The 19750-nt window shown below is 50.5% G+C and overlaps 2 protein-coding genes across 2 annotated transcripts in view; one reads left to right on the forward strand and one right to left on the reverse strand.

Annotated features, from left to right (window-relative positions):
- WIPF3 (WAS/WASL interacting protein family member 3) overlaps positions 1-3777 on the forward strand; it is a 61733-nt gene extending 57956 nt beyond the window's left edge. The window contains 1 exon segment of the mRNA XM_070424500.1: positions 880-3777. Coding sequence (XP_070280601.1) covers positions 880-903 — 24 coding nt within the window. The 3' untranslated portion in view covers positions 904-3777.
- A 1863-nt stretch (positions 3778-5640) lies between these two features.
- Positions 5641-19750, reverse strand: part of SCRN1 (secernin 1) — a 46802-nt gene continuing 32692 nt past the window's right edge. Inside the window, exons 6-8 of the mRNA XM_070424501.1 lie at positions 17702-17867; positions 11572-11752; positions 5641-9875 (exon numbers count right to left, since the gene is read on the reverse strand). Of these exons, the coding sequence (XP_070280602.1) occupies positions 9717-9875; positions 11572-11752; positions 17702-17867 (506 nt within the window). The 3' untranslated portion in view covers positions 5641-9716. The remainder of the gene's footprint in view (positions 9876-11571; positions 11753-17701; positions 17868-19750) is intronic.

Below are 19750 nucleotides of genomic sequence, written 5' to 3' on the forward strand. Positions count from 1 at the left end.
CTCGGAGACGGTGAGGGTATGTTGTCTCCTAACGGCTTCACCCCTTTCCTCAGGGAGAGCCACGGGGTATGCCTTTGTTTCCCGCTGGAATGACACTCAGAACTTTAAAACCTAAAGAGTGAGGGTGGGGGGTGGTCCCTGGAATCGCCACCACATAACCTGTGTGGACTCATCTGCAGTCACCACATCTACTCCCCATTCATTCTGCCCTCCTATGTCAGCTCGAGCAACCTGTAACATTTATAAAACATAATTCCATGTTCTCTCTCATACATAGAATACATGGTTTCTTACCCTGGGGGGGGTGGTTCTTTACTCATCAATATTCTAATATTTTAAAACTTTTTTTATTGAGCATTTTTATTTGAAACTAGAGGCCCAGTGCACAAATTCGTGCATGGGTGGGGTCCGGCCAACCAGCCCTGATGGGGGCTGATCAGCTGTGGGAGGTTGGCCAGCTGGCCCTGCCCCTCCCTGATTGGGGTCGGGGGCCGATTCAGGCCCCTATCGGGCCGGTTGGCCACTGCAGTGTGCAACATAGCAACCGGTCGTTCTGGTCGTTTCAGTCACTTGGCTTTTATATATATAGATTTCTGGCTAAAGTCAGACTGTGTGAAACATAAAAGATGAAAAATGCTTGAGCCTATGCATGTTATACGATGGCATTAGGCCCCGCCTGTCATGAACTACATGTCCCATTTCATCCCTTTCCACCTGCAACCCTGGGTAAAAATCAGCTCCTTGCGTATGAGGGGGCATCAGGCCCTGACAGCCTTGCACAGAGAGAGCGCTTCGATGCCCAGCCCTGGGAGGTGAGGGGTAGTCACCTGCGTGCAGAGTCTTCTAACCCCACCTGGTGATGCTGTCATGTTTCCACAGTTAACTCTGAAGACGCTCCGGTGAGAAGACGGAGGAAGCCCACGTCCTGTGAGCCCCTGGGGCTCCCTGCTGCGGACAGGCATCCCAGGAGGCCATGTCTGACCTCACCGCACTCCAGTTGCAATGCAGTTGACATACAGGCTCTGCATGGAGCATTTATTTATTGTAAATACGTGGTTTGCACAGGCTTTAAATCGGTATCATAGTCGACTTTTATTTTGTAAAAAAGCCACCCTCACCGTTTCTCCATTTTTTCAAAATGCATCTTGGCATTCACCTACCGGTGCAGATGGAGCCCTGCCCCACCCCACAGCGTCCGTCCCGTGACTGTAAAGACCGTGCAGGCTGGCCCTTCCTGCATACGGACCCGTGTTTAGAAGATTCCTTGGTTTGCCAGGTGCCCCACAGTCACGGTATCCACGGTGACTTCTGATTGGCATGATTTTATGTTCTCAGCACACAAACTGCAGAATCGAACCAAACAATGCCTTATACGTGACACAGCTCAGAGACCCGAGTGTCCCTCTCCCAGACGACGCACTCGGCCTCCAGCGGACGGGACGCCACGTCCCGCTTCTGTCTTGCAGTACAGGGATTCTTTCTTTTTCCTGCCTAATGTAAATATAACACAAAGCCCAGGCAGGCGTGGGCTCGGCCCCTTTTGTAAATGAATGACCCTACGAGTAGCCAATGCTCTGTTTACAGTGCCCCTCGTGCCCAAGTCCCCGAGACGTCGTTCCTGTCCCCTCCAAGCCCCTTCCTGGCAGCCAGGCCGACCTGGGTCAGCTTTAGGAGATTTGGGGTATTTTCCTTGCAAGTTAGAAACCTGCATCACACTCATTTTTAGAGTAAATTACTAATCCTATCTCAGTGGTCTGTATTTTCTCTCCCAAGTGCAGGATTTCTATGGCAAGAAAAAGTGTGGGCCGAATGTATTAGGAACTCTCTGCCTCAAATGTCTGGTTCCCCACCCCCAGGCCTAGGGCCACCCCTCAGGCAAAACCTAGCTCCCTCTGAGCTGAAGAACAGAACTGGCCTGAGATCTGGTGGGTGGCACCTCTCTGGGGGCAGCCGTGTCCACGGTCAGCCACCCCTGGATAAGGAGCAGGCCAGGGTGGGCTCCGACTGCTGGTCACACCCATGGTCTCGAGCTGGAGAGGGAACAGAAGTGTGTGTGTGCTTGCCGCCTGGCTCCCAGGGCTCCCTGTCCTGGGAGAGGCCGGCTGTGACAGAGGAAGGGGAGAAAATAGAAGGAAACACGCTCATCTCTGGCCTGTTATCAAAATAGCTGCAGATTATAGGAAATTGTGGAAGGAGAGGCTGGCAGGCGGTAAAAATGTTTCCTCTGGAACCAGCCTCGCCTGGGCTCCCATCTCGAGGGGACCACACCCAGACCAAGCCATCCAAAAAGGCAGCGGATAGGAGGGTTCTGCTCACACGTGACTGCACGCACCTAGTGGTGGTCCAGAGTCACCTAGGATGCTACCCTCCATCATTGTGCTTCCTCCTTGCAGGGAGAAGCCAGTGAGAGAGGTCAAGTTCCCTTCTCTGGGGACTAAATCAAGCCAAATTGTAACAAATCAATGGAAAAGAAGTTTTCCAGGTCACCAGCTCTGGGCATAGCTGCTGGGTTTCAGATGTTCTGGAAGGTTTCCGAAAGGTCAGACTTCCTTTATTATAACAGTATTCACATCACCTCCCTCCCAGTTGTATGACAGAATTGCAAAGGATTTAAATATCGTGTTTAAGGCCCTAGAGCAGTGGTTCTCAACCTTCTGGCCCTTTAAATACAGTTCCTCATGTTGTGACCCAACCATAAAATTATTTTCGTGGCTACTTCATAACTGTAATGTTGCTACTGTTATGAATCGTAATGTAAATATCTGATATGCAGGATGGTCTTAGGCGACCCCTGTGAAAGCATCGTTCGACCGCCAAAGGGGTCGCCACCCACAGGTTGAGAACCGCGGCCCTAGACAAAGGCAGTCCTGCCTACTGGCCACCGCCCGCTCTGTGAGGTGCTTATACGTGCTCGGTCCACAACGCTGGGCTGGAAATGAAAAACAAAACGATTCAAGGGCAGACAGAAGGAATGAGCAGAAACCACAAATCGCAATTGGGGGGTGGGGGCAGATCTTGGGAGTCGGCATCGCATCACTCCTCTGAGACCGATCACTGCATTCGGGCCCCTTGGACTCGCAGGACAGAGGTGGAGCCCCTGACCATGCACCCCCTGCCGCCCCCAGACAGCTGATCACTGCAGTCTCCGTCCTCGGAGATTCCCACAACAGGCCTGTCGTCTGCGCTCCCCAGTGTTTCCCATGCATTTTGTATTTATAAATATAAACAAATATAAAAAGCCTCTGCAGGTTATTTCTCTGTACCTAATAAACTTTGACAAATGGACATGCTTCTGGCCGTCTCCCTGTGGAAACCTAGCGTGGTCACCAGCACTGAGCTCAGAGTCAGGAGGGCTTCTGACAGGATGAGGTCCAGTACTCGGCTGGCTCCGGCGCTGCTGAAATAAATGTCCTGTTAGAATCAGGCCTTTACTGAGCTGACGTTTCTGACTAAACCAGTCAGTTTTGTCTGATGTTCCCCTGGTGTTTTTAAGCTAACTGAATGGGTATTTGGAAAAACCAACTAAGGGAAAAACTTTCTTAAATGCATTTTTTTTCAGGTTTATTAATATGGGTAGCCCGGCCACATGGCCCAGTGGTTGAGCGTCGACCTATGAACCAGGAGGTCACGGTTGGATTCCTGGTCAGGGCACATGCGTGGGTTGTAGGCTCAATCCCCAGTGTGGGACATGGAGGAGACAGCTAATCAATGATTCTCTCTCATCATGGATGTTTCTCTCTCTCTCTCTCTGAAATCAATAAAAACATTTAAAATGTGTGTGTGTGTGTGTGTGTGTGTGTTTATGTAGAGAATTCCTCTAACTTATGTTTAAAAGGAACAACTTTCAACCTAAAGTACACTTAGCACCACCCCCCACAACGTAGCAAACTCCTCCAAAAACCTCCTCTATGGAGCAGCAGTATCACCCCAACCTCCATGCCAGTACTTGCAGGTGAACTCCGAAACGTGGGAAGGGGAGGGGAGGTTTACCCACGGGGGACGCTGGCTCAGGGAAGTGAATTACTTCACCAGCCTGTGCCTCAGTTTCCTCACCTGTGAAATGGAGACATCAACATGTACCTGAGCATATAGTGGTGACAGCTCAGTGATGTAACACCCGGGCAACCCTTAACCCCCTGCGTCACAGCAGACCCGGGCATCGGCCTGCCCTCGCCCCGAGACCCACACTCCGGGGGACAACGCCATGGGAAGATGAGGGCAGATACAGGGGTGATGCTACAGGCCAAGGAGTGCTGAAGACGGCCAGCCGAGCCCTGGCGTAAGGAGACGGCCCTCGGGAGGAACCCACCCTGCCCGCACGTGGACCTTGGGCTTCTAGCCTCCAGCCCCGTGAGAGTTCATTTCTGTTGTTTAGCGGTAATTTGTTAAAGCAGCCCTAGCAAACGAATGCAGGCTTTGTCTCCTTGGAGTTTTGCAGGAGTACATTACCGGGAAAAGAGCTGGAGGTCAAGTTTAAAGGGTTAGCAGTTCCTAGTCATATAAATGGGGCAGTCGACTACTCTGACCTTGACAGAGGTCACTCATTTCCATGAACAAGATAAGAAGTTGCATTTGCCCATCCTGGTGGAGACAGGGTCGTGGGAGCAACCTGGCATTTCTAGGCCACAGGAGTGGAGAGAGGCTGACTTTTTTCTTAAGTGGCATCCTTCCCTCTGGTGGACCCACTCGGGGCTTTAAAGTAAAGATGCTTGGCATAGATGTCAGCAGCCATTTGGAGCATCTAGACGCCTGTTGCTAGTACGGCTTTAATGGTGGTGACACAACCCCAACATAAAGTTTACCATCCTAACCATGTTTAAGTATACCATTCAGTAGTGTTGAGTGCATTCACAAGATTGTCCAGAACTCCTTTATGATCCACAAAACTTTTTTATACCCCCTAAGAAATTCCCCATTTCCCGCTCCCTGCCCCTCACCTACATGGAATAATACAATACTTGCCATTTTGAAACTGGCTTATTTCACTTAGCATGATGTCCTCAGGGCATCCATGTTGTAGAATGTGTCAGAATTTCCTTCCTCTTTAAGGCTGAATAGTATTCCATTTTATGTATATACTGCATTCTGTTTATTCATTCATCCATGCATTGATGAATTCTTGGGTAGTTGCCACGTTCTAGCTTTCATGAATAATGCTGCTGTGAACATGGCTGTACACATATTTCTTTGAAAACATCTTTTAATTTTTTAGGGTATATACTCAGAAGTGGGATTGCTAGATTATATGCTAATTCTCTTTGTAATTTTTTTTTGAGGGCCCTCTACACTGATTTCCACCCGCACTGCACGTTTTTACATTCCAACAGTAAAACACAAGGGTTCCAGTTTCTCCAGGCCCCCCTCAACACTTGTCAGTTCTGGTTTTTTACAGCAGCATCCTGATGGGTGTGAGGTGGTATCTCCTTGTGGTTTTGTATTTACTTTTAAAGAGTGAACTTACCCACAGAATGGTACAGAAATGGAGGAAACTGCTGAAAAGGTTGGGTTTTCTGAAGATTAAAGTGAGAAAAAACACATCTCCTTTTACACATTTTCTATGTCGTGACTGATGCCCACATTTATTCATGAGACACAAGGTAGAAAAGGCCACCGGACATCAGTTTCAGTTATTTTTTTTGCTTTTTTTTTTTTTTTTTTTTTTTATTGTATGCTTGATGTATTTAGGGACAATTCCAAGGGCAAGCACTGGATGGGGAAGTTGTCTAGGTTGTGGATATTGTACAAAAGGCTGTTAAGACGACACGGTCAGTTCCCACTGCAGGAAACAAAGAGTCTCCCTTTTAGCACTCCCTGCCCACAGCATTGTCCAGCTCACACATTTACCTCCTCACAACATGATCGCAAACGTGTGCGTGTTCATTCCCACAAGACATCTGCACGTGGCGGGTCGGGATGTTTGACAGAGACCACAGGAGGGGAGCTGGGGCGCAGGGCCTGTGGGGCGAAGTGCCGGAAGCACAGAGTATTCTGGGACAGTGTGTGCCTGGGACCCTCACCCCTCCCCCTTAGACAGGAAGGCATGGCCAGCGAGGTGGTTCCCGCTCCCCTTCCTCTATGTGCTTCCCTCCTCACGCTGAGAGCTCAGCAGAACACCTTCCCCATAAATGACTTGTCAGCTCCTCGGTGGAGCGTGCAGTTACTGGTTCCAGAACACACGCCGGTCCCACCTGGCTTCCCTGCTGGGCCAGCCGCACGTGGGGTGACATCAGTTAGGGAGCAAAGTGGTTTGCCTGGTTAATAACTATTTTTATACCTACTCAGCCACCCAGTAGTGAAGGAACCAGCTGCTATAATCTAATAGGCACACACCTGCTCTGTTAGACAGCTTGTCAGGCAGACTCTTTCTAATGAGAACACTGTGTCTTAGGTTACTGGGCACGAAAGAATCGCCATCATTCCAAGTACATCCTTATTCTACCTAAAGCTCCAAGCCACCTCCTGGAGTGAAAGAGAACTGCTTCTGCTCTGTTCATGTACCTTCCTGGAGGCTGTGGTCAGTCCCTCTACTAGGCAAGACTGACTGGCTTATGCCTGGCTGTGGGGTGGGAGCGGGGGGAGAAGCTGTCCCTACGGCCATGTCTTCCGTCTGCACAATGCACTGCACCCCCACCCGAGGGTTAATGGATACACAGATGGTGTTTTAGGAAGCTATTTATACTCTGACCTTTAAACATTATCTTACAGTTCATCTCGAATATTTGTTTTCTCCATATTGCCTTTAGAAAAGCCATCCCCCGGTCAAGGAGTTATCCACGTAATGATATGCATTTTTAAAGCACGGTCTGTGGGGAGTGTTTAAAGAACAAGCAGTGCCCCCAGCAACAGCCTGCTCAAAACCAAACAACCTATTTCAGGCTGCTCATCTAAGTGAATACAAGTCCCTAGAAGTGAACAGGCCACTTCGGCAGGTTCCTGGCTCTCTTCTTGCCCTTCCCTGTGATGCCCACTGTACGAGGACTCTGTCCATTGCTATTATTGGGTCCGACTGTACACAGACTACCTCTGGGCCTGAGGGAAGCACCCCAGCCGGGTTGACCGTCTGCCAGGCTGTGCCACGGAGGGCTGCCTCGCCCTCTAGTGGTCACCCAGGGGCATCACAATTGCGATGTACAGTGTGAGCCCAGACAACTCTCCATCAAGGTTGGCCGTTCTCTGAAGTGCTGGGCTAAGGTCAACGCCCCCTCACAGAAGCACCCATTGTGTGTCCCACTGCACCACGCTGGGCAATGGCCTAAGGCTGGCTGGGTCACCGTGACCTCTGTTTGGCCCATAATAATGAAAGCAGGCCTCTGTCATTTATTCTCACTAGCCTCCTTTTGGTAAAACCCCGGATCACTTTAAGCATCACAGGTCTGATGCGATGTTTCCATAACAGGTGGAGGTGAGACCTCGGTGTGAAACTCGGTGTTTTAAAGAACCACTCTGTAGGTGGGCTTAGGGGGGAATAGGGTACCTCCATCGTTCTGGAACCCCACCCTGGCCCCCTTAGCAGCTTTAGGCAGACACTCTGAGAATGGCAGCTGGAGGAGACCCTAAGTGAATCAGCAGTGAAGGCCCGAACCTGGGCAAAGCCTCGGGGACTACAAGCCACCACGCACCGCTGCTATTAACTTTGTCAGCCCACAGTCTTCCTGGCTGTCACTGCCTGTAGTTAGTCATTTTCCTACAAACCTGCTGGGCAAAGAGCTCATGATGCTCTTCGGGGGCAGTTGGTAGGGAAAAAAAGAGGATTGTTCCGATAAAACCTGTGACCCTCGGGCCACGTCTGAGTATGGGACCTGTGTCCCTTCTTGTGGCCTGACATGTTGCTTCTGGAGAGTCAGTAGGAGCAATTAGCTGCTGTTCTCCACTAGCTGTCTACCACCACATTCTCCATGACTCATCTCCACCCCTTTCCTTTTTTTTTAAATTTATTCAGAGAGGAAGGGAGAGGGATGAGAGAGAATCATTGATCGGTTGCCTCCTGCATGCTCCATACTGGGGATCGAGCCCGCAACCTGGGCATGTGCCCTGACTGGGAATCCAACCATGACCTCCTGGTTCACAGGTCGATGCTCAATCTCTGAGCCACGCTGGTCGGACCATCTCCGCCCCTTTCCATTCCGAGCGTGGCTGAGAGGGTCAGTGGCTGGAGGTAAGCCCCCCACCACCTGCACCTGGTCCACTGCGCCAGCCACCCGTCTCAAGGCAGCTGCTGGGACACGGGGGGTGGGAGGGATGGAGGCAAGGCCCGGGGAAAGCCAGCTGCTCCCTACACAGCTCTGTGGGCTGTAACAGGCTGGGCAGGGAGGGCGGGGGCTGGCCTGTTACCCTGGAGTGAGATGCTTCTACCTCCATCTGTCGCCTTCTTGCCCTCTGTGTTCCCAGCGCTGGCCCATCTGGTCCTCCTCGCAGGCTCTTCTGCGCTCCGGTGGTAAGTCAAATCCTTCATGCGAACACGACATTGGAAACAAATCGGTCTAATCAAAGTCTCTGCTGAGATAATGTTGTGTCTGCCCGGATTCCAGCTACTTTAACTAGAATCGAAACAGCCAAAAGTTTCTCCCTCTCTTCCCCTCATTAACCGAGAGCTTGGCGGCTTTGCGGGGTGGAACTGTGCCAGAGGGCCCTTTATTGGTAATTCACCTAAACCAGTGGTTCTCAACCTTGGCTGCACATTAGAATCACCTGGGAATCTTTATAAAATCCTGACTTCTGGGCCTCCACCTCTGGAAATTCTGTTTCTTTGTTACTAATGTTGTGGCCTCACCCCATAACAAAGAAACAGAATTTCCGGAGGAGGAGGCCCAGAAATCAGGATTTTAAAAAGATTCCCAGGTGATTCTAATGTGCAGCCAAGGTTGAGAACCACTGACCTAAACAGACGGCGGTAAGCAGGCCGGAACCATCCTGCACCAGGGCAGCCAGGTGGCGGGTGCGCTGGAGCAGGTGAGCCTGGTGCCTCTGGGCGGCCCACGCGGGGATGCAGGGAAGCCACAGGTGTGGCTGCCTCTGACTCGCTACAGGGGGCGGGTCCAGCTCACACAGGGGAGCAGCCCTCCCGCACGTGGGAGCAGTCGGTGGGTCCACCGCTCACAAGCACGGGGCACAGAAGACGGGCTTGTGATGATCACGGGAAGCCGGACGGAGCTGGGACTGGACAGGACCCCTGTCCTCCTTCCCTCCAGATGTGTCCCTCAGAAGACACACCTGGAGACCTTCCGCACTATAGACAAGCCCTCGCGTTCAAGGCGGCCAGGAAGCTTCTCCCTCGAGGGCACAGGCAAGGCCCTGGCCCAGACACAGCAATGCCATTTGTGAGCCTGGAAGAAACTTACTCAGCGAGGAAGACTCAGGAGACTTTGCCTCCCCGCCCGCTCAGCACTGTGGAGCCTGCCTTCCGGGGCCTGGTGAGCGCACATCCTCCCGGAAAGGCCAACGCGTCCATTGTCACGGAAATACAACAACAGCAGCTTGAAATCCACGATTAGTCACACGGGGAACCACGGGCGCACGGGGCACATGTCACACAGCAGAGGAAGGGGACCGCGTGGCAGAGGGGACGCGGAACACAAGTGTCCGTCCGGTCTGGCTTCGGAAAGGGGACCGCCAGCTGCCACGGAGGGCCTCTCGTCTTTCTCGCCCAGGAGAGCGGTGGTTTTGCTGGTAAGTTAGTCGGTGGGAAACTTTAAATACGAGGGGGAGGGCGGCCCGCTTCACTTAAAGAACTTGATCTCCGTGTCCACACAGTCATAGAAAAGGTCCGCCACCTCGGCGGGGTCCGGGGGCGCGGGGCCGGCCAGGATTTCTTCCATGGCCTCCAGGCCTTGCTTCTCCAGCTCCAGCATGGTCCTCCGCAGCCTGCGGCCCTGCTCCTGAGGAAGCACAAGCCGGGAGAGGTCATTGCCCCGAACCCCGAAAGCCTCCTGGGGTGGGAGACCCTATCCAATTTTTCCTACATGACCGCCATGGGGATCCTTCCAGATGCCAACATGGGTGTCACTGCTCTGCTTGGCATACCTGCCTGGTTTCCGCTGCCTTCAGGATACATCCTGAGTGGCATCCTAGGCCGGCGGGACACACGAGGCTCTTACTTGGCCTCTAGTCACACCCCTTCGACTCAGCCAGTTGACTAGGCTGCCTCCCTCCAGCCCATCCTGCCCACTGCCTGGGCCAGCGTGTCCCCCAGGGCCTGGTCAGCTGCACCCCTCTGCAGGCCTCTCCTCTGGGCTCCCAGGGCAGGGCCTTGCCTCCTGCCGGCTGCTCTCTGTCACGTGAAGCTCTACTTGCCTGTGTCCCCGTTAGACCCTGGGCTCCTGGGGGGTGAGGACCAGGCGTGGCTCCAGGCACCAGAGCCTCAGACGTGGTAGCACGATAAGTCCATAAGTCCCGGAGGGAGACGCTGCAGTCACCGCCCCCCTGACTCACACCAGCGGTCATTTCCACATTTCAAAGCCCACCCGCCCTCACCGGCTCAGCTCAAAACCGTTCTCGGTCCCTGTCCGGCTTAGAAAATGCGCTGGCAGGAGCCGCGGGAGCAGCAGTGCAGACTCCGGGGAATGGTGGGCGGGCGGACAGGTATAAGACAGCCGACAGCTGGTGGCGTGGAGGTGCGAGCTCTGTGACCACTGAGCCTGCCCTGCTCAGAGATGTTGCCACCCGGGTCGCCTTCTCTATGTCCCTTTTGCAGTCCCTGGTGCTCTCCCGGCCCACACAGAACGCGTGCTCAGTTCACCTAAAAGGGGCCCTTTCTTCCAGAGAAACTGGTCCTGCTCCCAGCTGTTCACTAAACGCTTGAGGGTGGATGCGCGTCTAACATGCCCAGTCCTTCCTCCTCCCTTCCACCAAGTACAGCTGGGGCTGCAGAGGAATGCTCACAGGTGCTGGGGTGGCCTTGTTAGAATTTACGTCTCCTTTGTAATGCTTTAAGCAATAAAAAAAAAAAAAAAAGTTATACTGAAAAAAAAAAAAAAAAGAATTTACGTCTTATAGCTTTAAGTTCCAAAGCTTGGGGGGGGGGGGGGGGGGGGGATCTGCACTTTAAAGAAAAACTTCTTTTTAACTGAAAACCTGAGAATCTTTCTTTTAGTGTCATAAAATGTATATCCCACCGAAAATACCACTGGAGCCCTTTTCAGTGTACTGTGTAGTGGCATTAGGTACAGTCACATTATTGTGCAGCCCTATCCATCTCCAGGACTTTGGGGAAGAATCAATTTTTTAAGCATTTTTAAAGTGTTGCCACCACATACACCCTTTTGTCCCCAAAAGTATACAAAAACTGTAGGAAGAAGTGAAGCAGCCGTCCCTACTGGGCTGCACATTTCGGGGATTCCTAGGTGAAAGGGGCTATTCTGAGCCCACTGGGCTCCAGAATAACATCAGAAGCATAGGCTTTGGTTTCTTTCAGGGGACGGGGTGGGACAGTGAGCACCGCGTCCTGGGAAGGGCCTGGGAGCCTGGGTTTTGGGGAGGAGCGTGCTGGAGAGGAGGAACAGGGTGACTTGTGCCCTGCTCTCCTGGCCCGTGCTCGCTGACCCCGCCACTGTCCACGGCCCAGTCCCGGCTCACCTGGCCGCTGGCGATGACAGCGCGTGCCCACTCGTGGGCCTTGTACAGTTCGTGCCGACGGTCTGGTTTCTCCTGGAATCGGGGCTCCTTTCTGGCAGGGTCGTCATCCCCGAAACAGGGAGACTGTGCTTTGGGGACAAGTTTTACATCATCCACAAAGATGAAAGGCTTGAAGATGGACCTGGAGAGAAAGGAGAGGGGCTTCAGCCAGGCTGGGTGTGAGGGCACCAGAAGCAGTCCTTTCACTCAGCAGCCATTTCTGGGAGTAGAGGGTGGAGAGTGGGTGATGGGTGGAGGGTGGAGAGTGGGTGGTGGGTGGTGGGTGGTGGGTGGAAGTGGTAGGTGGAGGGTGGTGGGTGATGGGTGGTGGGTGGGTGGAGGGTGGTGGGTGGAGGGTGGAAGTGGTGGGTGGTGGGTGGTGGGTGGAGGGTGGAGGGTGGTGGGTGGGGATGTGTTCATGCCAAGAGAGACACAACTGCAGGGTGAAGGTTTCCGTGAAGTTCATTGCCACTTACAGGCTGCGGTTTCTCCTATTCACAGGGAGGAGTCGTCTAGCAGACCTGCCTGCTCGGGAAAACCGTGCGGAGGCCCTTCCAGTGACATAAAGCGAGGCAAGTAGAAAAGGGGTCCTCTGCTTACGCTCAGCGAGGTGGCCTTTCTCGCATGGTTTGCTGGGAAGTGGCCTCCGGGAAAGGAAGGCTCTGCGACCCCTTCTCACTCTCTTTTTTAAGTTCTACCTTATTTGAAAAATTCTGGAATAATTCTGACAGATTCAGGGAGGGGACAGATTAAGGTGGACGACACAAAGAGAAGCCCAGAGAAAGAGAAGTCTGGTGGTGAGAGGGTGGGGAGCTCTGGGCACAGGAGGGGGCCCAGGCAAACACTCTTTGATTCCGCTCTTTTGGCCCAATGGGTGTATTTTAGGGAAATGGCCGTGTGTGTGTGTGTGTGTGTGTGTGTGTGTGTGTGAACGTACGTACGTGTACATGTGCGTGCATACCTGGACATCTTTGCCTTATCTGTATGTTTTCCCTTAAATTTTGTGATGAATGCAACAAGCCAGTGTAAAAAAAAAAACAAAAATGTCTTCCTCTCATTTGTTTTCTCATTTAGGAGGAAAACAAGATTACCATTTTTGATAATGAATGGTACCCCTGCTCATTCATTCATTCACTCCTCCCTTCCTTCCTTCACTCAGTCAGTAAATACATGTTGATGGCTGACTGAGTACCAAATACTGTTCTAGGACCTAGGGTTACAGCCATGAACAAGGCAGGGCAAAGGCTTCTGTCCCATTTCACAGACGAGGTGACTGAGGCTCATAGAAGGTATGAGCTTTGTCCAGACACATTCTTAACGAGTGGCAGACCGAGAGCCAAATCTTCCAAAGCCACGGTCAGCTTTCCCCACTCCCTCTCACTGCTGCAGCGTCCTGTTAGTTTATGTATAAACACCTTGTGCCGCTGCAGAAAAATGAAATACTTTTTGTGACTGGGGTTGAGAATGGTAATGTCAGTGCCAGCCAACGCTTCTGACTGCAGCGTGACTTGTTCTTACTGAAGGGGCAGACACTCCCCCAGAGACTCAGCCAGGCTCACCCCGTGCCCCGGAGGCCCCCCCAGATCCCCTGAGGGGTGACTGGCACAGACAGGAGCAGCACACAGGGTCCCACTGGGATGAATCTGCTAAACTTGGAACCAACCTGGAAAGAATCTAGAATAACCAGTTTCTCTCAACTCCAATAACAAGAAGGGGCCCCTTGTCCCTAACATCTGAATTAACCAGATGAGACGGCCTCAGCAGATCTAATTTAGCCTCTCAAGCCTACTACACTGGGAGAAGGAGGAAACCACACACACACACATACACACACACACACGCACCCCATGTCCCGTGCATCTCCCCAGTTAAAGTGCATCAAACACCCTATTTTCCTACAACTGCCTCCCTCTTTTCTGTTTCCTGGGCGAAGTGCATGGCCTAATGTAATTAGGGAAATGGGTTGGGAAATGGCCTTCTAATATTTAAAATGGAAAGTGTTTAAATTATCTTCCCCTCTTGGTTTATCCATCCTCTATGTGGAGTGTTTGTTTTCCCAGTTGTGGGGGCCTCTCAGTGGCGTGCTGGGCTGACAATTGCATCTCTGAAAAAAATAAAATAAATAAGCCCTGCTTCCTGGCGTCTGCCAATTTCCGTGGTGTAAATACGCCCACTGTGGCCCATTTCAAGTTACTGATGTGACATCCCAGAACATAGAGTCAGGAAGGATGCACTTAATCGGCTCTCACTGGCTCCCGACACTGCAGGACTGAACTGTACAGTCTCAAAATGAGAAGGTACCGCTACCCTTTCCCTCTCTGATTCTTCACATCAATGGAACTTTAACAAGTACTGGCCTCCAACCAGAAATGGTTCCCAAAGGTCAGAACAGGTGCACACAAGCCAATCAGTGTCACTATTGAATGACTAAGGCACCAGTTGACACAACAGAATATTGATAAGATGGAATGTGCTTTCTCGATAAATTAATTCAAGGTCTTCTGCATCTCCCTCTAGCTTGAACTCCGACTTTTGCACCTCCTTCCAACTCTCAAGCTTACATAGTACCTGGTTCTTGCTAGGAGGCGGGTGGAGGAAGATAAGGGAGGGAAGGAGGAGAGAAAAGAGAATGTGAGATCAAGTTGTTTGGGAAGAGGATCTATAATTAATACAGTGCAAAGGGCGGAGAAGTGCAGCAGCACACGGAGCAATAGCCAGCGCGTGACCTGCGGTTTCTGTCACTCACCGGGAGGGATGCGTCCCACAGTCCTGTGCTTTGATCATAATCTTTTGCAAGTGCACTGCCCTGAAACCACTTCCCCCACACACCTCTCTGCTGCCTTCAGCGTTAACAGAAGCAGCTCAAAGGCCCCTCATTTTACTACCTCAAAGCCCAAGAGGAGTTAATTGTGCTTCCTGCTGACAAAATACAAAATGCTGAACATGCCCAATTACAGGGAAATATTGAAATGTTGACGAGGAAAGAAAGCTATGACCGTCCTGCGGTTGCCGTGGAAACGCAGCTCATTTAACGGTGGGAGATAAAAATGAATGCCTTCGGAAGGCTCTTAATCTGCCTTAAGGCCTTTTTAATTAATGGGACTCAGGAATAATTTGCTTTTAAAGTTACTTGAGACTTTCCATTTTAAATACCTGAAGGTTATTTCCCAGCCCGTTTCTCTGACTGTATTAGGCCAAGCACTTCAGCAGAGGAATCAGACTCCCTTTATGTTATTGTCCTGGCGTCACATGGCCTGGCTTCTAGCCACTGTCAGAGCAGGTGTCTGACACAGGGGGCCAAGGGGTGGGGGCACAGTCATTCTTCAGTTCTTCGAAGGCTCCTGTTCCCTAAAGAACAATGTCCAATACCTTGGCAGAGCATCCAGACGCTCCCAAAGCCCACGTGTACCCTCGCGGGCAGCAGCGAGTGCTCACAAGGGGGTGTTGAGTCACTAGCATTGGGAGACAAGCTTTCATGCCTCTATGCTTTTGCACATGCTTTGATTTGACAGCATGCTAAGAGACTCATACTATCATTCCTGCTTTTTGTCCCTAACAAACTCCTATTCTTCCGACAATGCCCAGCACTCAAGAGTCCCTTCCTCTGTGAAGTGTTCCTCTTTGTCATCTCTTTATGCTATCTCTTCCCTTGTACACAATTAGTCTCTAGTACCCAAAAAGCACACTATGTGGTACACAGTAGATGCTTAATAAGTGCTTGTTGAATGAATAAATGAGTGAATGAAAAACTAAGAATACCTTAAACCGAATTTAATAGTCCAGTCCTGCTAGAAGTCTCTATTGATATTGGCTGTAATTTAAAACATGAGGCCCACACCTGAAACTAATGCAAAATAATCTTACCTAATAGACAAACATGCAAACTGACCGTACCTCTGCTACACCCACCAGCCAATCGGATGAGTATGCAAATTAACCAAACAAAGATGGTGGTTAATTTGCATACGTAGGCACCCAGCGGATATCGGAGCCTGCAATCAGAGATGAGAGGTCCCCTGCCCAGGCCTAACACCTTAAGGAGTTAGGCCTGGGCAGGGGTGGAGCCGGCGATGGCAGGAAGCAGGGGCGGAGTCGGTGATCGTGGGGAGCTGGGGGTCCCCTGCCCAGGCCTAATGCCTCGGTCAGAAGCGTTAGGTCTAGGCAGGGGCGGAGCCACGATGGAGGGGAGCAGGGGGAGAGCTGGCGATCGTGGGGATCTGGGGGGTCCCCTGCCCAGGCCTAACGCCTCAGTCAGAGGCATTAGGCCTGGGCAGGAGTGGAGCTGGCGATGGTGGGGAGCAGGGAGGAAGCCAGCATGGCAGGGAACAGGGAGGGAGCCAGCATGGCGGGGAGCAGGGGCGGAGCCGGAGATTGCGGAAGCTGGGGGTCCCCTGCCCAGGCCTAACACCTCGGCCACAGGCATTAGGCCTGGGCAGGGGCAGAGCCAGCGATCATGGGGAGCAGGGGCAGAGCCGGCGATGGTGGGGAGCAGGGATAGAACGGGCGATTGTGGGAGCTGGGGGTCCCCTGCCCAGGCCTAAGGACTCGGCCAGAGGCCTTAGCCCTGGGCAGGGGCCGAGCTGGCAATTGGTGTGAACTGCAGTGGAAACACCTTTTCTGACTCCTCATTGGCTAAGCTCCCTGTATGCCACTGGTAATATTCTTAGTAACTTGGGTAATAAGAATCCAAATAGGTGATCTAGGGTTTTTTACCACACTCCTGGAGAAAAAAAGGAAGGTCTGCTGCTGGAGGGCTAAGAAATGTCATATCCTGCCCTAGCCAGTTTAGCTCAGTGGATAATGCCTCAGCCTGCCCACCGCAGGGTCTGGGTTCAATTCTGACCAAGGGCATGTACCTAGGTTGCTGGCTCCTCCCTGGCATGGGCCCAGGTCAGGGCTCATGCAGGAGGCAACCAATCAAAGTGTTCCTCTCACTTTGATGTTTCTCTCTGTCTTTCCCTTTCTCTTCCACATTCTCTAAAAATCAATGGAAACATATCCTCAGGTGAGGAGAGAGAAAGGAAGGAAGGAAGGAAGGAAGGAAGGAAGGAAGGAAGGAAGGAAGGAAGAAAGAAAGAAAGAAAGAAAGAAAGAAAGAAAGAAAGAAAGAAAGAAAGAAAGAAAGAAAGAAAGAAAGAAGAAAGGTCATATCCTATGAAAGACACATCTTGAAAATGCCTAAAGAAAGTTGTCATTATTTCATGGTGAAGGGACTGGAGTCTGCGTTGATGAAAACACCTTGGTGGCTGCGGTGACTGGCAGTGGCTGCAACAGCGGGGTGATGGGGCTGGTGCCTTCCCCTGATCATCCCCTGAGGGCTCCCAGTATGTGATAGGGAGCAGGCTGGACTGAGGGACACCCCCCCCACCAGTGCACAAATTTTTGTGCACCGGGCCTCTAGTATTAGATATAAACTGCAATTGAAAAATGAAATTTCAAAAATGAGGCCCAACAAGCACATCAAAGTAGGGACTAGTATTATCCCCATTGTACAATACAGAAACGGAAGCTTAGAGATGTTACAAGATGTATCTAGCTCCTAACTGACTGAGGTGGAATTCAAAATCCTGGCAGTTTATTCTCAAGGTTGATGCTCTTACCCACTGTGCAATTCTACCTCTTCGCTGAAGTTCCTGGGCAGAAAGCAACCCCTTAAAATCCAATGTCTAGAAGTACTGGCCAGTGCGCGTGAAGTCGCTTCCATCAGCTTTGCCTCTGGGCCATTTTGTCCCCTAACTGCTAGGAACTGGTGGTTGTGACAAGTCTTGGGCAATCCTGCAATCTCTCACTGTGTCTTGTTTAGCTTTGCATGTCCCACATACAGCACCACGCCTGGCCCATGATACATAATCAATATGCATTTGCTGAATTTAAAACCATTGGATGCCATGATTGTGATGTTTGCCATGCAACTAAAGCTGGGAACACCCCTGAATTGAAGCTTTTTATGCTGCCCCGGCCACGTTGAGAACGACTAAATCATGTGGCTCAGCCACGCAAAAGGCAGGGCGGGAACCTGTTGTGCGCTTGTTGGATGAGCTTTCGAGGGCGCCATACGCTTTCTGCTTACACGACTGTGTCTCAGACGTACCTGGAGGGATCTGGGGTCCCGGTGAAGTAGTGGATGCATGGTGAACCTCTGCTCTGGGGCAGGACAGACACCATGCTGGCTGTGGTCAGGAACGACTCAGAGTCTATGCAGACGCCACTGGCTTTGTCCCGTAAGATGTCAATCATAGTCTGCACAGTGATTCCTTCTGTAAAGACAGAGGTGGGGGAGATATCACTGCCTCAGGCTGCTAACCAAAATCCATTCACGCCTTTCCCTTTTCTGTAATAGAACTCCTGACGTTATAGGTGGGAACACAACTGTCTAACTACAGACCCTTGTGGCTAGGTGTGGCCATGGGATAAATCCTGGCCAGTGGGAGACAAGTGGGAATGATGTGCTCAACTTCCTTGTCACATCCCTAAAAAGGAATGCTTGCCCTTCATTTTCCTCTTCTCCCTTCCTGCTGGCTGGGAGATGCCAGCGAGTGGATCCCCAATGGAAGTCCTGTGTTGAGGCAGAGAAACCTACCAGCCCTGGACTGTCCGTGGACATCTGGACTGTACCATGGGAGAGAAATATACTCCCATTTTCTTTAAGCACATTTATGTCAGGGTCTCTTTGATACAGCACTTAGAAATCCCTCAACCAGCACAGTAACACAGGAAATGATACCCATAAGAAGGTATATGCAATCTATGCACAACCCACCAAGCAAGCTCTCTCATGCACCCCTACTGGTTGGAATCGGTACTATATTTGGAGAATGACCACTCTACTGTGGAAAATATGCACGGAGAGGTATTTAGAATAGTCAGAGTCACTACGATGGGTGGCTCTCTCTGTAGATAGATAAACAAATCCTTGAATCCAGTTCTACTTTTTCTCCCTCTGGTTATAATTCATTAAAACACTATCTTTTCCGTCTTTGTTCACAAAGATGGAATCAAAGCATCTCTTAGGGAGAAGACACCTTAAAGTTCACTAGCACAACCACATCCTCCTTGTTTGCCTCTATTTACAACATATCACTCCCAAAAATATTCACAGTAAGTCCTCTATTTCTTCCACTACTCAGTATTCAGACCTCCTCACTGTCTCATAATGAGTTTATTGACTTGAATCAGGATCCAATAAGTTGATAGTGTCTCTTAAATCTCTTTATCTCTGCCTCGCATTTTTCTCCCTTACATTTTATTTGTTGAACCACGTCTCCTATAGGCTCCCAGTCTGAACTTTGAAGAACGTATCCCACTGGTGTTATTTAATATGTTTGCCCATTCTTTGTATTTACCAGAAACTAGTAGCTAGATCTAGAGGTTCATCAGATTTAGGCTTGATGTTTTGGCAGAACAACTTCTTACATGGTATTATATGCTTCCATCAAGCTAGTTTTTTTTATTAAAACGTTGAGGGTGTTTTTTTAAGAGTTCCCCATTTTAAAATACGTTCATACCTTCTTGCCCAGAATATATTCATTAAGTTCTACAACAAAAGTCTTTAAATGTTCTTCTAGGTTTAAGGGTCAGCAAACTTTTTCTTAAAGAACCAGATAAATATTTTAGGCTTATGGGCCATATAATCTCTGTTGTAACCTACCTGTCGCAACTGCTCACAAAAGTAGCCATAAATAAACGGTATGGATGAGTTCCAATAAAATTTTAGTTACAAAATAGGTGGCTGATGACAAGGCATAGTATGCTGACCCCTATTCTAAATGATCAAAGGTTTGACTTAACACAACACGTATCACTGGCAAATATGAAATATGGCCATTGAGGTTTATTTGGAAGAGTTTCCACTCAGACACAAAGTAACAAGCTACCCAGTCACCATATTTACCTAAATATCGGTTCTGACTAAGTCAATACTTGGGTGGAAGACAAAGGGCTCAGGAAGAAAATTCAATTTAACAGTTAACTTCATAAATGTTCATAGAACAAAGGACTATAACAGGCATCACAAGAGGGTCCTAAGATGAGTAAAAGACAACTCCCCTGCCCTCAAGGTCCAGCAGGCTAATAAGAGGAGAAAATTAGGGAGGAGATAAGTCAAATATACAAATGCTGGGGTATAAGAAAGGCTGCAATA

This window comes from Myotis yumanensis, unplaced genomic scaffold, assembly GCF_028538775.1.
Source record: "Myotis yumanensis isolate MYYU_CA2020_CCGP unplaced genomic scaffold, mMyoYum1.0.hap1 SCAF_9, whole genome shotgun sequence".
In the NCBI taxonomy this organism is placed as follows: domain Eukaryota; kingdom Metazoa; phylum Chordata; class Mammalia; order Chiroptera; family Vespertilionidae; genus Myotis; species Myotis yumanensis.